Raw genomic sequence first — 13,638 nt, forward strand, 5'->3', positions numbered from 1 at the left:
ATATCTAGAGGGCTGTAAGTCTCCTCCCAAGGCAAGGATGTCATCAGGAGACGTTCCTATGGGGTCATCCATGGGTCATTCATGAGATAAATCCAAATCATGGTCTGGGGGGCAATAAAAGATCAAAGGCAGAGCTCTGTACTGAGTCCAGACTGTGAGTTAAATCTACAAAAAAGAAAAGAAGTTCTCAAGTTAGAAGCTAAAAAGGAAGGGAGTCGGTGTGATGTGGTGCTGTTTTTCATGCAAAGGATGTTAGAGAACAGTCGATAGGCAATGCCAGTATTTTTGGAGCAGGGTCTTGCTACCTATGTGTGAAATAGATGAACCACATTTCTCATCAGCCCCCATCACTGGCTGGGTCCTAGGCTTGCTCAACAAAGGATTCTAACTCATTCTGGAGTATTTGCAGTGGATTTTACCTCCCCATACATGATCCTTCAGTCTGTACTGTACCCTCTGGACTAGTTATTCACTGAAGCTGATCTCATCGGCAGATGAGAAAGATAAAAGTATCATACCCCTGGTCTATCAGTGCAGTTTCTACACCCAAGAGATAATCTCTTTGGGGGAGATGTTAAGACAAAATTCTAATGTGATCATCTGAGTAAGTGATAAATATAAAAAAAAGATAAACAGGAGGAGATAACCTAGTTGAAGGCAACAGGACTAATACTAGAGAAACAAAGTTATTGGAAAGATCCATGCAGACATTAGTAGATAGAACCTAGAGGAATTCCTGAAATTAATGATAAAGTACCTCAGTGACATTTTCAGGTTCGTGGTGGCTTCAAGTTTGGGTTCTATTGATATAATGGGTACCCCCAACTAACTTGAATTCTACCCCTTCAGATTCATGAATATCCTCCAGACGTAGCCAAGCATCATTTCCCAACATTGCATGAATATGAGAATCAACTATGGTCCTTTTTTTTTCTTCCAAGATTTTATTTAAATTCAAATTACTTAACGTATAGTGTAATATTGGTTTTAAGAGTAGAATTTCATGATTCATCACTTACATATATCACATGTGCCCTCCTTAATGTCTTTCACCTGTTTAGCCCATCCCTGCACCCACCTCACATCTAGAAACTCTGTGTGTTCTCTATAGTTAAGAATCTGTTATGGTTTGTCTCTCTGTTTTTATCTTATTTTATCTTCCCTTCCCTTCTTCTATGTTCATTTGTTTTGTTTCTTAAATTCCACATATGGGTGAAATCATATGGTATTTCTGTTTCTGTGACTTATTTCCCTTAGCATAATACACTCTAGCTCCATTACCATTGCAAATGGCCAGATTTCACTCTTTTTGATGGCCAAGTAATATTCCTTTATGCACACATATACCACATCTTCTTTATCCATTCATCAGTTGATGGACATTTGGACTCTTTCCATAATTTGGCTATTATTGATAACGCTGCTGTAAACATTAGGTGCATTGACTGAATATTTTTGTAACATTTGAATGAGTAGTGCAATTGCTGGGTCATAGGTAGCTTTATCTTCAACCTTCTGAGGAACCGCCACACTGTTTTCCAGAATGGTTGCACCATTCCTATTCCAATAACAAGCTGAACAGGATTGAAAGTTTCCTAGCTCACTGATATTGTTATTTAGAATAAAATCTCTTTTAGATCAGGGATCATAGTTCTTGTTTTATTTTGTTTTGTTCTTTTGCACACCATTATACCCCTCATGCCTAGCAAATAGAGACAGTTAATAAATATTTGATGAATGGATAAATGAAAGGATGCATGAAGGAATGAGCTAATTAAATGAAATATATCATTGCAAAAGTGGTTATGACATAATAGAGAACAAGATTATATACAAATAGATGCAGAGAAAAATAAATTACACGAGGAGTTTAGGGAATGCTCATGGGGAAAAAACACATTATGCCCAAGATGAGATCACGTAATAAGTAGGAAATAGAAGGTCAAAAGGCCTGAAGACATGAGAAAAAGTAGCTTATCTTGGGAACTTCAAGTTCAATGTGGCTAAAGTTTTGATGGAGAAAGTGAGGATGAAGAATGAGGAAGGAGATAGGCTGTACAGAGCTCTCTAGACCATGTGTCCTAGTTTCCCACTACAGCTGTGACAAATTACCACAAATTGGTGGCTTAAAGTGATACAAATGTATTATGTTACAGTTCTAAAGGTCAGAAGTCTCAAGTGGGTCTCACTGGACCAAAATCAGAGTGCTAGCAGGGTTACATTCCTTTCTGGAGGCTCTAGGGAAGAATCCATTTTCTTGGTTTTTCCAGCTTCTGGAAGATGCCTACATTCCTTGGTTCATGGTTTCCTTCCTTCTTCACAGCCAGCAATAGCCAGTGGAGTCCCTTTTCATGTTTTGAATTTCTCCTACTTCTTCTGTCTTCATACCTCCCTGATATGCTCTTCTGCTTTTTAGGAACCCACATGTTTAGAATGAGTTCACCCAGATGATACAGAATAATCTTCTCTTAGTCACACCTGCAAAGTCCCGTCTGCCATGTGAGGTGAACATTCATAGATTCTAGGGATCAGGATGTGGACATCTTTGGGCATCACTATTCGGCCTGCCACGCCATGTTAGAAAATTTGGGCTTTATCATAAAAGTGATAGGAAGCGTAAATAAACATTTTCAGAAGGGGAATGATATGATCAAATCCTGCATTTTTAAAAGATCCTTGTGTATGATTTATGGAAACTGGATTAGGGAAAAAAGTATTGTCATCTGGGAGAGATGTAATGTTAGCGTAGAGCAGAAAAGTGTCTGGCAGAGATGAAGGGCAAATGGACTTGAGAGTTATTTATGAGACTAAATAACAGGTTTTTGTTGTTGATTAGATACAGAAGATGAGTGGGAGGGTTGCAGGCTAAGAGAGACAATATCCAAGTCTCTGGCCAGGGCGACTGCATAAATGGAAGTGCCATTTACCAGGACAATACAGGGCAAGCAGCAGCTTTGAAAGGAGGGGAAAATAATGAATTTGTTTGGAGAATATGGTGAGTTCAATGGGGCATAATGAAATCCAAATGCAGACATCCAATTGGGAGTTATATCCAAGAGCTTAAAATTCAAGAGAGATGTCTGGACTGCAGACTTCTCTCTCAATGTCATTAGTATGTGCATGGAAACCAAAGCCCTGAGAAAGTGTAGACATTTTTTAAAAGACAGGTTCAAGACAGGGCCTTGAGGAAAAACAGCCTTTCAGAGACTGTCTAAGGAGGAGGAGCCTACATAGTCTAGGAGAACTGGGCAGCAGAGAAAGAAGAAATGTAAGGAGTTCAGTAGCATTCAGTCTGAGGGAAGAGGCTGTTTTTAAACAGCCAGAATGGCCAACTGCATTGACAGCTGTGAGGAAGTCAATAAGACAGGCACTGAAAGGACCAAGTGTGCCACATAGCTGTCTGTCATCATTGACTCTGGCAAGAGCAGTGTCCTTGGGGCAGGAGGACTGAACAGTGATTGGGAGGTTAGGAGCAGGAGATAGGGTGCAAACTACTCTTTGAAGATAGAAAAAAGGAGGAGAGAATTTCAGAGGTAGCTAACGGGACACATAGTGGTGAAAGAGAGGAAACTTTTTTTTTTTTTTTAATGAAAGAGAAACATAAATATGTTTATAACAATTCCTTTAAGAAGCGACATTGTGGAGGGGTGCCTGGGTGACTCAGTCGGTTAAGCGTCCGACTTCTGCTCAGGTCATGATCTCACAGTTCATGAGTTCAAGCCCCGCATCAGGCTCTGTGCTGACAGCTCGGAGCCTGGAACCTGCTTCAGATTCTGTGTCTCCCTCTCTCTCTGTCCCTCCCCCCGCCCATGCTCTGTCTCTCAAAAATAAACAGTAAAAAAAAAAATTTTTTTTAAATAAGAAGTGACATTGTGAAGGACAGGAGGGAAATGGGGGTGCCTGGAAGGGACTCAGAAAGAGTGTTTTATTTGCTTATTCATTTGCTTGTTTCTGCTTAATGGCAAAGACTTGAACACAATATATTACAAATTGAAAAACAGTTGGTAGCAAGGAAGAGTTTTAATGGAGGACAAATACAATTGGTCAAAGTCTCAGAGAAGTGCTGGAATCTGGAGACTCTGTGGAGGGATTGGCCTTACCTAGCCACCCTTCTGGAGTAAGAGACTGTGCTCTAGAAAGAGTAGGTACCAGTTCAGGGAAGTGGGGGCAGGACATTTATAGGATTCTTGTTCAGTGGCTTTTGCTTTTGTTTCCTTTTCTTTCCTTTTCTTTTTTCTTTTCTTTTCTTTTCTTTTCTTTTCTTTTCTTTTCTTTTCTTTCCTTTTCTTTCTTTCTTTCTTTCTTTCTTTCTTTCTTTCTTTCTTTCTTTCTCTTTCTTTCTTTCATTGAATGATATAGTAATCCAAGGAGGTGTTGCAACCAGAAGAGATCCAAATAGTGAACAGAAGAAGAAAGAATTGTTCAAAGCCAGAAAAACGCTGCTGAGCTTTGGGTCTAGAGGGAGGAGGGGAAGGCTACAAGTGCCAAAATATATGCCTTAAAATCCATTACGGTAAGCGGTAAGTCCTGAAGCGGAGAGTGAAGTGGTCGGGCTTGCAGTTTAGGCCACGCACGGTGAGCGGGAGGAGGTCTTCGTCTACCAGGTGCAAGCTCCCAGAGTGCCTGGGCCCCCTGGCTGGAATTTTCAAGAGAACCAGGTCACCAGAGGCTTTCTCAGACTCTGGGGGATGCAAAGTGAAACAAGGTGCTTCACTGAGTTCATAAGTTGTTTGGAAATAAGTGACTAATCCGTGTAAAACAGGTAGCGGGAAGACCTGCTGGTTTTCCTCATCACCATTGTTTTCAATGCAATTTATTGTCAAATTGGTTTCCATCCAGCACCCGGTGCTCATCCCAACAGGTGCCCTCCTCAGTGCCCGTCACCCACTTTCTCCTCATCACCATGATTCCAGGCATCGTTAGATTCAAAGTTAAATTACAAAGCTGTACGAGAATTCAACAACAAAACCAGTTGAAAATACAAAGCAGCATGTGATCAAATGTCAAATGAGAGATATGGTAAACGGATACGTCCTTTGATTTTACAAGGCAGAAAAGTAGTAAAGAAATTAGACCGGCTTGTGAAGGCTTCTTGGAAACAGGCACGTGTCATGCCACGAAGTTGACGCATTCTGTTGTCTTAGTTTTACCCCAGAGACCGGACAAGAGAATGAGACACCACTTCCGATAGACTGCAGAATGAGTTCCTGGAGCGAATGGTCAGTATGTGACCCTTGCCTCAAACAAATGGTAAGTATTCATTGTCATTCCCTCGGCTGATGTCCCCAAATGGAAACTGGGTTGCCGGTATCTCCAGGAAAAGGACTGGAGGGAGGGAGCCCCCCAGCTGAATTCCAAACTGAGATGGAAAGATGGATATCTAAAGGGAAGAGTCTCATCCTGCTCGGAAATCTGAATGTGGTGGATACTACTAAATGACGTCACGAGGAACCAGATTCTGCAGGAGAGACTGCCGACCCTAGAACGCCAGGTGTCACTGTCACAAGCATTAGTGACTGCTTTTAGGGCTTCCATCGTAAAACCATAGACTCATCTGGGAGTAGAAGGCTACAGTGCTGTGGATGCAGTTTTAGACGTTATTCCTTTTTGGCGTTAGAAATTCTAATGTTTCCAGCTGGTTTTGTGCAGTTTCGTTCAAGGAACATTGAGGCCTTTGGGCAATTTAAGGGGCAAAAGTGCGTGGATGCTGTGGGAGACAGAAGACTGTGTGAGCCTACTGAGCCCTGCAGAGACCTGGAGGAAGACTGTGGGAATGAGTTTAAATGTGGCACAGGTAATGCTTGCATCCTCCTTGCTCATTGTGGGCTTCTGTGTGCACTCATGAGCAAAAAAAAAAAAAAACACGTCTGCTTTGACACGCTTATGGTTGCAAGTGTGAAAGGTACCAGTAAAAGGGCCACCTATAAATGTTGTACAAAGAATTCAAATGTATGCGCATTCCCTCCCCTCTGTCATTAAAGTACAATTGATAACTTCAGGAAGAGAGGAAATTTGGCATTAGACTCACAGTATCTTTTTTTTTCTTTTTTAAATATAATTTATTGTCAAGTTAGGTAACATACAGTTTATACAGTGTGATCTTGGCTTCAGGAGTAGATTCCCATGATTCATTGCTTACATACAACACCCGGTGCTCATCCCAACAAGTGCCCTCCTCAGTGCCCATTACCCATTTTCCCCTCCCTCCCCCCTTCAACCTTCAGTTTGTTCTCTGGATTTAATAGTCTCTTATGGTTTGACTCCCTCTCTGTTTGAAACTATTTTCCTCTTCCCCTCCCCCCGTCATCCTCTGTTAAGTTTCCACATATGAGTGAAAACGTATGATATCTGTCTTTCTCTAGCTGACTTATTTCACTTAGCATAATACCTTCCATTTCCATCCACGTTGTTGCAAATGGCAAGATTTAGCACTATCAACAATAGCCAAATTATAGAAAGAGCCCAAATGTCCATCGACTGATGAATGGATAAAGAAGATGTGGTTTATATATACAATGGGATACTACTTGGCAATGAGAAAGAATGAAACCTTGCCACAGTGTCTTTCTTGATTTTGATTGCAGGCAGATGCATAAAGAGGCGACTTCTGTGTAATGGTGACAATGACTGCGGGGACTTTTCAGATGAGGATGATTGTGAAAGTGATCCCCGTCCTCCCTGCCGTGACAGAGTAGTGGAAGAATCCGAACTGGCCCGGACAGCAGGCTATGGGTCTGTACTTGGCTTAAATGTTTCTCCTTGAGGATGAAAGTGACCTCTATCTCCCCTGCTGTGCTGGGGTGACGGAGGGTCTGAGTTACAGAGTAGCTCATGGGTCCGCTTTCTGTTTGAATTATGCTTGAGCTTGAAAGAAGGTAAAGTGCTGAATCAGTATCTCCAGATAATTTGGACACGCTGTCCAGCCTTAGTAGAGGGTCCATAGAATCAGGATGATAGGTGATTATTTGAGTCCAATAGGAGATGAAGCACCTCATTTGTGAACCTCTGGAAGGCCATAGCAATGTTAAAGTGATATGTTAACACTTGAAATTGAAATCGCCTGTGGTTGGTCTGGCAATTCAATTCAAATATTTGAATTGTCAGCAAGGCTGCCTTCCACTGGAACTTGTCCCACATCTACACCCGGTTGTAAGTTCTCAGGAGTTTCCTGCCTTGTAGAGTTGACCCAGGAGGAATAGGGCAGAATAATCTGTTCTGATGCCTGATGGCAACGGTGTTGAGACTCTGGTTCTCATCACCAGATGAAGTTCCATCCATGTTCTACATAGGAGCTCTGGGCAGCTAAGCTCAGGTGAGAAGTCTTGGACAGTTTAGAACTCAGAGGTCTGCAGAATAAGGACCTTTACCCAGAGATCTGTGCCCTAGGAATTAGAAAAATGACATAAGCCCCAGGTGCTATCCTGTTCCAAATAGAGGACACCCCAGGAATGTCTACAGCATACTTTCCAATTGTGGTTCTGAGCTTTCTTCAGTGAAGGGACTTTTGGTGGATTTGTTGGCAAATTGTACTCAACAGAGACAGCTGTTCCCACATCCAGTGGTGTATTGACAGAGATGGCACATGGCTCTGTTTCGTTGCCTGTAGTGCAATGTGTCTTATCAACCTCGTAATCCCAGTGCCTGGTTCATCATAGGCACTCATTAAATACTGGTAGGTAGATATATAGAGGAATTAATTAATTGATTGATTAATGAAAATAAGTGCTTCTAAAATACTGTCAACTGGCATCAGGTAAGATTGAAACTGGGTACCTGGAAACTCAGGTTCAGGACTCGAGTCCTGGAAATGGGGATAGGGAGAGGCAAGAAGAAGATGTGGGTGACGGTAAAAGCAAGAGGAAGAACTAAGGTACTGGTTCTCAACCAGAGGCGATTTTTTTTCCCCAGAGGACACTTAGCAATGTCCGGAAACTATTTTGCTGGTCACAACAGTGGGGTATGGGATGGAGGACCCAGGGGGTGAGGGAGCACTGCTGATATTCAGTGGGTAGAGGCCCTGGATGATGCTAACCATCCTGCAGTGCACAGGACCCACAATGTCATTGGTGCTCAGACTGAAATCTTATACCAAGGCAGGGGGCAGTTCCTAAGGTAAGACCCCTGCATTGGTTTGGCTACAAGTGGAGACGTCTTCTCTCTCTAAACCAGATGGAACTTGTGCTTGTTGAATCACAGTAAGGAAAAAACTCCAGGAGACCAAGAGTCAGTCAGGCACCAGATAAAACATTTCACACATCCTCTATCCACTTTATGAAATCTTGTCCTAGCAGCATTCAAGTATTGCCCACTAATACTAAGTGTCTTTGGCCTTTAGCCTAAAGGTAGGAGTCTTGAATCCAATGTATAATAGTTTTTGTCTCCAGACTCAGGAGGTTATTTTAACAATTGTTAGTAAATGGTATGGGCGTTGTCTGCAACCTTATAACCAGATTGCTGTATGCTCCAGTGAGTTCTGACTCTTCTTGCTGTTTTCTTCAAGGAGATACTGTGAGCCCCTGGTGAAAGTCCATTGTCACTTTGTTTTGTTTTGTTGTAGATCCAAGAAACAGTTTTCTCTCTAATCTAAACAGATGGGCTTGAAGGTGGGCATTGCATATGTTATGCATTTTCACACAAGGCAAATTTACACCCTGTCTTATAAAAGGCTACAGAAATTGTAGCCCACTTAGCTGAAACACAATCATTCATAATCTATTGGTTTTCTTTGCTCAGAGAAAAGAAAAATTTCATATCAAGCATTTGTAGGAAGTTATATGATGAGGCATTCCAGAGAGCTGGCTGGGACTCCCTAAATACATCATGCTTTACCACCGTAAGGCCTGATGGAAGGGAACGTCAGAGGGCTGACTGTTCGAGACCAAGAAAGAGGGTGGGGCCCCAGCTACGGGAGAAGGTTGGCTGCAGAGGTGGAAAATGAGGTTGGTCCCCACAGAATAAGTCCACCAGCATTTTTTAATTAAATTCCCTACTACCATGAGCAATAACCTATAACTAACTTAGGCTTCATAAAGCCTATTACTCTCCAACAGCTTTCATTTGCATAATACTTTGAACTTTTCAGCACCTTTTTCTACGTTGTTTCTCTATAGCTTTCCATAATAATCCTGTGAGGCTGTCAGGGGAGTTATTATATTCATTTTACAGATAAAAACTGAGTGAAGCAAATAAAACCAGTTTAGTCTCTTTAGATTCTAGCAGAACTCTTTAGTCTCTAGTGGAACTGAAACCCACATTTCTCTGACTTTTATAAAACTAGATTTGTTTCACCATCACCCTGGCCTTCTGTCCACATGCTCATCATGCCACCCACATCACCATCACTGCAAAGCCCATGAATCAACACTTTATCTTCAAAGTAAAACTAACCTTAGAAAATAAAACTCCTTAGGTTGCTATTTATTACCCACATTTTTGAATTAAGAATATTGAAGAATAGTATAAATCAGTAATTAATATTTAAGAAGTTTCCAAAATGACATGCTTTATTAGATTTGACATATTCAATCCCATTAATGTTGCATATTTATTTACGATGCATCTCCATTATTCTTCTAAGGGCCTAATGGGATATATTGAATAGAGGTAATAGGAGTAAACACCCTAGTCAGAGCAACATGCTTGTAAACTGCTTCTACACAGTCCAATCTGGAAACTCTCACTGAGCCTTATCAGCAGTCATACACAGCCAGATTCTTTTACACATGAAAGTCACAAGTCATTACCTACAGTCCTTAACTTATATGTGTTTTTCATTTGAAGGACTCCCACTTAAATTCTTAATGCCAAGAGAATTCCCTTGTATCACAAATGTTTCCGCCTCTTGCCTTGTAGGCATCTGAGATTCTCCAGAAGTGTTTAGGGAAATCCCCAGCTCATCTTGCATTCATTGAAAAAATATAAATCCAAACCATCTGTAAATGATGTACAGCATGCAATGAATTACTTTTTTTTTTTAATGTGCTCTAAGCATAACACCACTTCTGTGGAAGGATCTTTGTTTTCTGTTTACCTGGTAAATTGGAACCGTCTATGGTTCTAGATGCTGGCGTGAAAACAGGCACCTCTAGGTGCTGACAAAATGTACATGCTTTTTTTAATTTCCCAGGCGATGACATTCCATCCATGAGAAGTTTTCATGTTTCTTGGCTGAAAAAAAAGTTGGCTCATTCTAGACTAGACTGGCTGTCTCTGTAGTAGTGGAACCAAGTCAAAAGTTTTGAAACATTTCTTCCTTAGTTGTGCTTTAGACTGTGGATCAGCTTCATTGTAACTTTCCAGATGGATGCAGCCAACTAGTCAATTTGCTGTTCTGTAAAACAAAACCTACAAAGTGGGGTATGCATACCATGGGGTGCAAAAAAGACTTTCTAAGGGGCAGGTAAGTTTTCACATAGTAGTTTCCTCAACTATTAGTGGCTTAACTACTCTATTGGACTGACAGGAAATCTTCGATTCCATACATATATATTGTTCATAAACTTAATAAGCTTAACAACTCCGTGGCATTCAGGTTATCAAACCCATTCTCCCCTTTCATCTCCCCTTTTAAAATCACTGAGCTTTCACTTTCCAAAAGGAGAATACACCCCTTACCCATCTAAATTTTACCATGTGGAAGAACCAAGAAACGTCTCCAAATATTGCTGCTGAGTTGGGCTCCAACGCCTTGTAAGTCAACTGGTCTCTCACTCTTTTTATCAACAACACTGAAAGATATTCTAATCAATTGTCAGACAATGGGCTATGAAAATAATTTTTAATGAAAAACTAGTCTGTGACCTTTTTTTGGCATACGTCTCAGAAGATCAAAGAATCAAGTGACATTGCCATGGCAAAATTCCTTCTATTCTTATCTACTTATGTACATGAGTAAAGTTTCTCAGCATTTACATCTATAAAAATAGAAAGTAGGAATACAGTTGATCATGAATCTTGTCTTTTTCTAGCAATAATATTCACCCACAAGGGCAGGAACTCATCAATTAATCTAAAAAGAAGTCCCATTCATTTCACTGAGACACCATTCCCCCACCCCCGCAATTACTTATGTTTATTTCTTTAAAATTTTTAATACTTATATATACTGATAATAATAATAACAACTCAATCCAGAGGAACTTTTAATTACTTAGACCCTATGGTCAAAAGGTATCTTGAAATTTTAGAAATTTCAGTTAATATCTTTTTAGTACAGAAAAGTATAAAAAAGTAATCAATTAAAACTTCCAAGATATCTGCACTGAAAAGGAAACAATCAACAAAACTAAAAGGCAACCGATGGAATGGGAAAAGGTATTTTCAAATGACATATCAGACAAAGAGCTAGTATCCAAAATCTATAAAGAACTCACCAAACTCCACACCCAAAAAACAAATAATCCAGTGAAGAAATGAGCAGAACACATGAATGGACACTTTTCTAAAGAAGACATCCAGATGGCCAACAGGCACATGAAAGATGCTCAACCTCACTCCTCATCATGGAAATACAAATCAAAACAACACTGAGATACCACCTCATGCCAGTCAGAGTGGCTAAAATGAACAAATCAGGAGACTATAGATGCTGGCGAGGATGTGGAGAAACGGGAACCCTCTTGCACTGTTGGTGGGAATGCAAACTGGTGCAGCCGCTCTGGAAAGCAGTGTGGAGGTTCCTCAGAAAATTAAAAATAGACCTACCCTATGACCCAGCAATAGCACTACTAGGAACTTACCCAACAGATACAGGAGTGCTGATGCATAGAGGCACTTATACCCCAATATTTATAACAGCACTTTCAACAATAGCCAAATTATGGGAAGAGCCTAAATGTTCATCAACTGACGAAGGATAAAGAAGATATGGTTTATATATACAACGGAATACTACTTGGCAATGAGAAAGAATGAAATCTGGCTATTTGTAGCAACGTGGACGGAACTGGAGAGTGTTGTGCTAAGTGAAATAAGTCATACAGAGAAAGACAGATACCATATGTTTTCACTCATATGTGGATCCTGAGAAACTTAACAGAAGACCATGGGGGAGGGGAAGGGGAAAAAAAAGTTACAGGAAAGGAAGTAGGCAAATCATAAGAGACTCTTAAATACTGAGAACAAACTGAGGGTTGATGGGTGGAGGGAGGGGAAAGTGGGTGATGGGTATTGAGGAGAGCACCTGTTGGGATGAGCAACGGGTGTTGTATGGAAACCAATTTGACAATAAATGATATAAATAAAAAAAAATTCCAAGCTAAAATAACATCACATTAGATGAAAATTCTGTGGAATTGGAATAGAAATATGGATTCAAGAATAAAAAGGGGTAAGTGCATATGAACAATCTTTGTATCTTTCACTCATTTTGTAGTGAACCTAAAACTTCTCTGAAAAATAAATTGTCTTTTTAAAAAAAGGAATCAAAAAGAATATCATAAACTGTCTAGTTGCTAAAGATATATAAACATTGCAGTGATTTGATACCCACCCAATACTATGGCATTTCATTGGATTTATTTTAAAAAGAGGCAAAACAATCGTATTTTAAGGTGTAAATAAATATTTGTAGCCTGCTGAGAAATTACACCCTTTGCAACTACTCAAACTTAAGATGAAAAATTTTTTAAGTTTTTTTTTTTTTTTATGTTTTGCTTATTTTTGAGAGAGAGAGACAGAGAGAAAGACAGAGCGTGAGCAGGGGAGGGCAGAGAGAGAGGAGACAGAATATGAAGCAGGCTCCAGGCTCTGAGCTTTCAGCACAGAGCCTGATGCAGGGCTTGAACTCACCAGCCATGAGATCGTGACCTGAACCAAAGTTGGATGTTCAACCGACTGAGCCACCTAGGCACCCCAAGATGAAAAATTTTATATATCAAGCTAAAATTGTGCAGGCAGGCTGAGTTGGACATCATCTTTTATAGAGTAAACAAGCAGAAAATCTGGACACTTCTACGTGAAATCATGCCATACACATTTCCACCTCCATGCTTTTATGCACACCATTCCTCCTGCCCTTGCATCCCCATCCTTCAAAACCCAAGTCAAATCCTACTTCTTCTAAAACTCTATTTATGACCCTGAAATGGGGTTTCTTCCTGTCGGGAACCTGTGTAGCACTTACCTGTGCTGTTCATTTGGCACATGTGTATTCGTCTTTGGATTCTTTTGTTTTAAAGTTTATTTACTTATTTTGAGAAATCACACACAAGCGGGGTAGGGGCAGAGAGCGAGAGAGAGCGAATCCCAAAAGTTTGGGTCGTGGTCTAGAGACATGGAAGAATTTCTGCTTTTGTGTCGAACTCAGTTACAACTATGCAGATCAAACCTCCGTCTTGGCCTCCTTGGTCTAGAACCCCATATTCCAGAGGCAGTCTAGATAGCAATGACTGTTCCTCCAATAAACAGAAGTGTTCTTCTCAGAGAATGCTTCTTGTTCATACGTTGCTTTGAGCCCTACAACTCAAACTTAACTTCTTTTAAGTTAAATAAGGTTTCTATTTCTGAATTGAACCTTTCCAAATAAAAATATTTTGCTGGGAGGAAAAAGTAGAACTTTTGAGAATGCCTTGTCAGGATGCTGAAATTTTTGTGTTTCCCTTTGGAAAATATAATAGAGATGATATAAGCCTGGAGGGA

At 40.4% G+C, this 13,638-nt stretch overlaps 1 protein-coding gene across 1 annotated transcript in view; it reads left to right on the forward strand.

Annotated features, from left to right (window-relative positions):
- The window catches only part of C9 (complement C9), a 53,437-nt gene that overhangs the window by 8,921 nt on the left and 30,878 nt on the right, over positions 1–13,638 (forward strand). The window contains exons 2-4 of the mRNA XM_019811604.2: positions 5,145–5,250; positions 5,650–5,794; positions 6,585–6,732. Coding sequence (XP_019667163.2) covers positions 5,145–5,250; positions 5,650–5,794; positions 6,585–6,732 — 399 coding nt within the window. The remainder of the gene's footprint in view (positions 1–5,144; positions 5,251–5,649; positions 5,795–6,584; positions 6,733–13,638) is intronic.

Source organism: Felis catus, chromosome A1 (assembly GCF_018350175.1).
Source record: "Felis catus isolate Fca126 chromosome A1, F.catus_Fca126_mat1.0, whole genome shotgun sequence".
NCBI lineage: Eukaryota > Metazoa > Chordata > Mammalia > Carnivora > Felidae > Felis > Felis catus.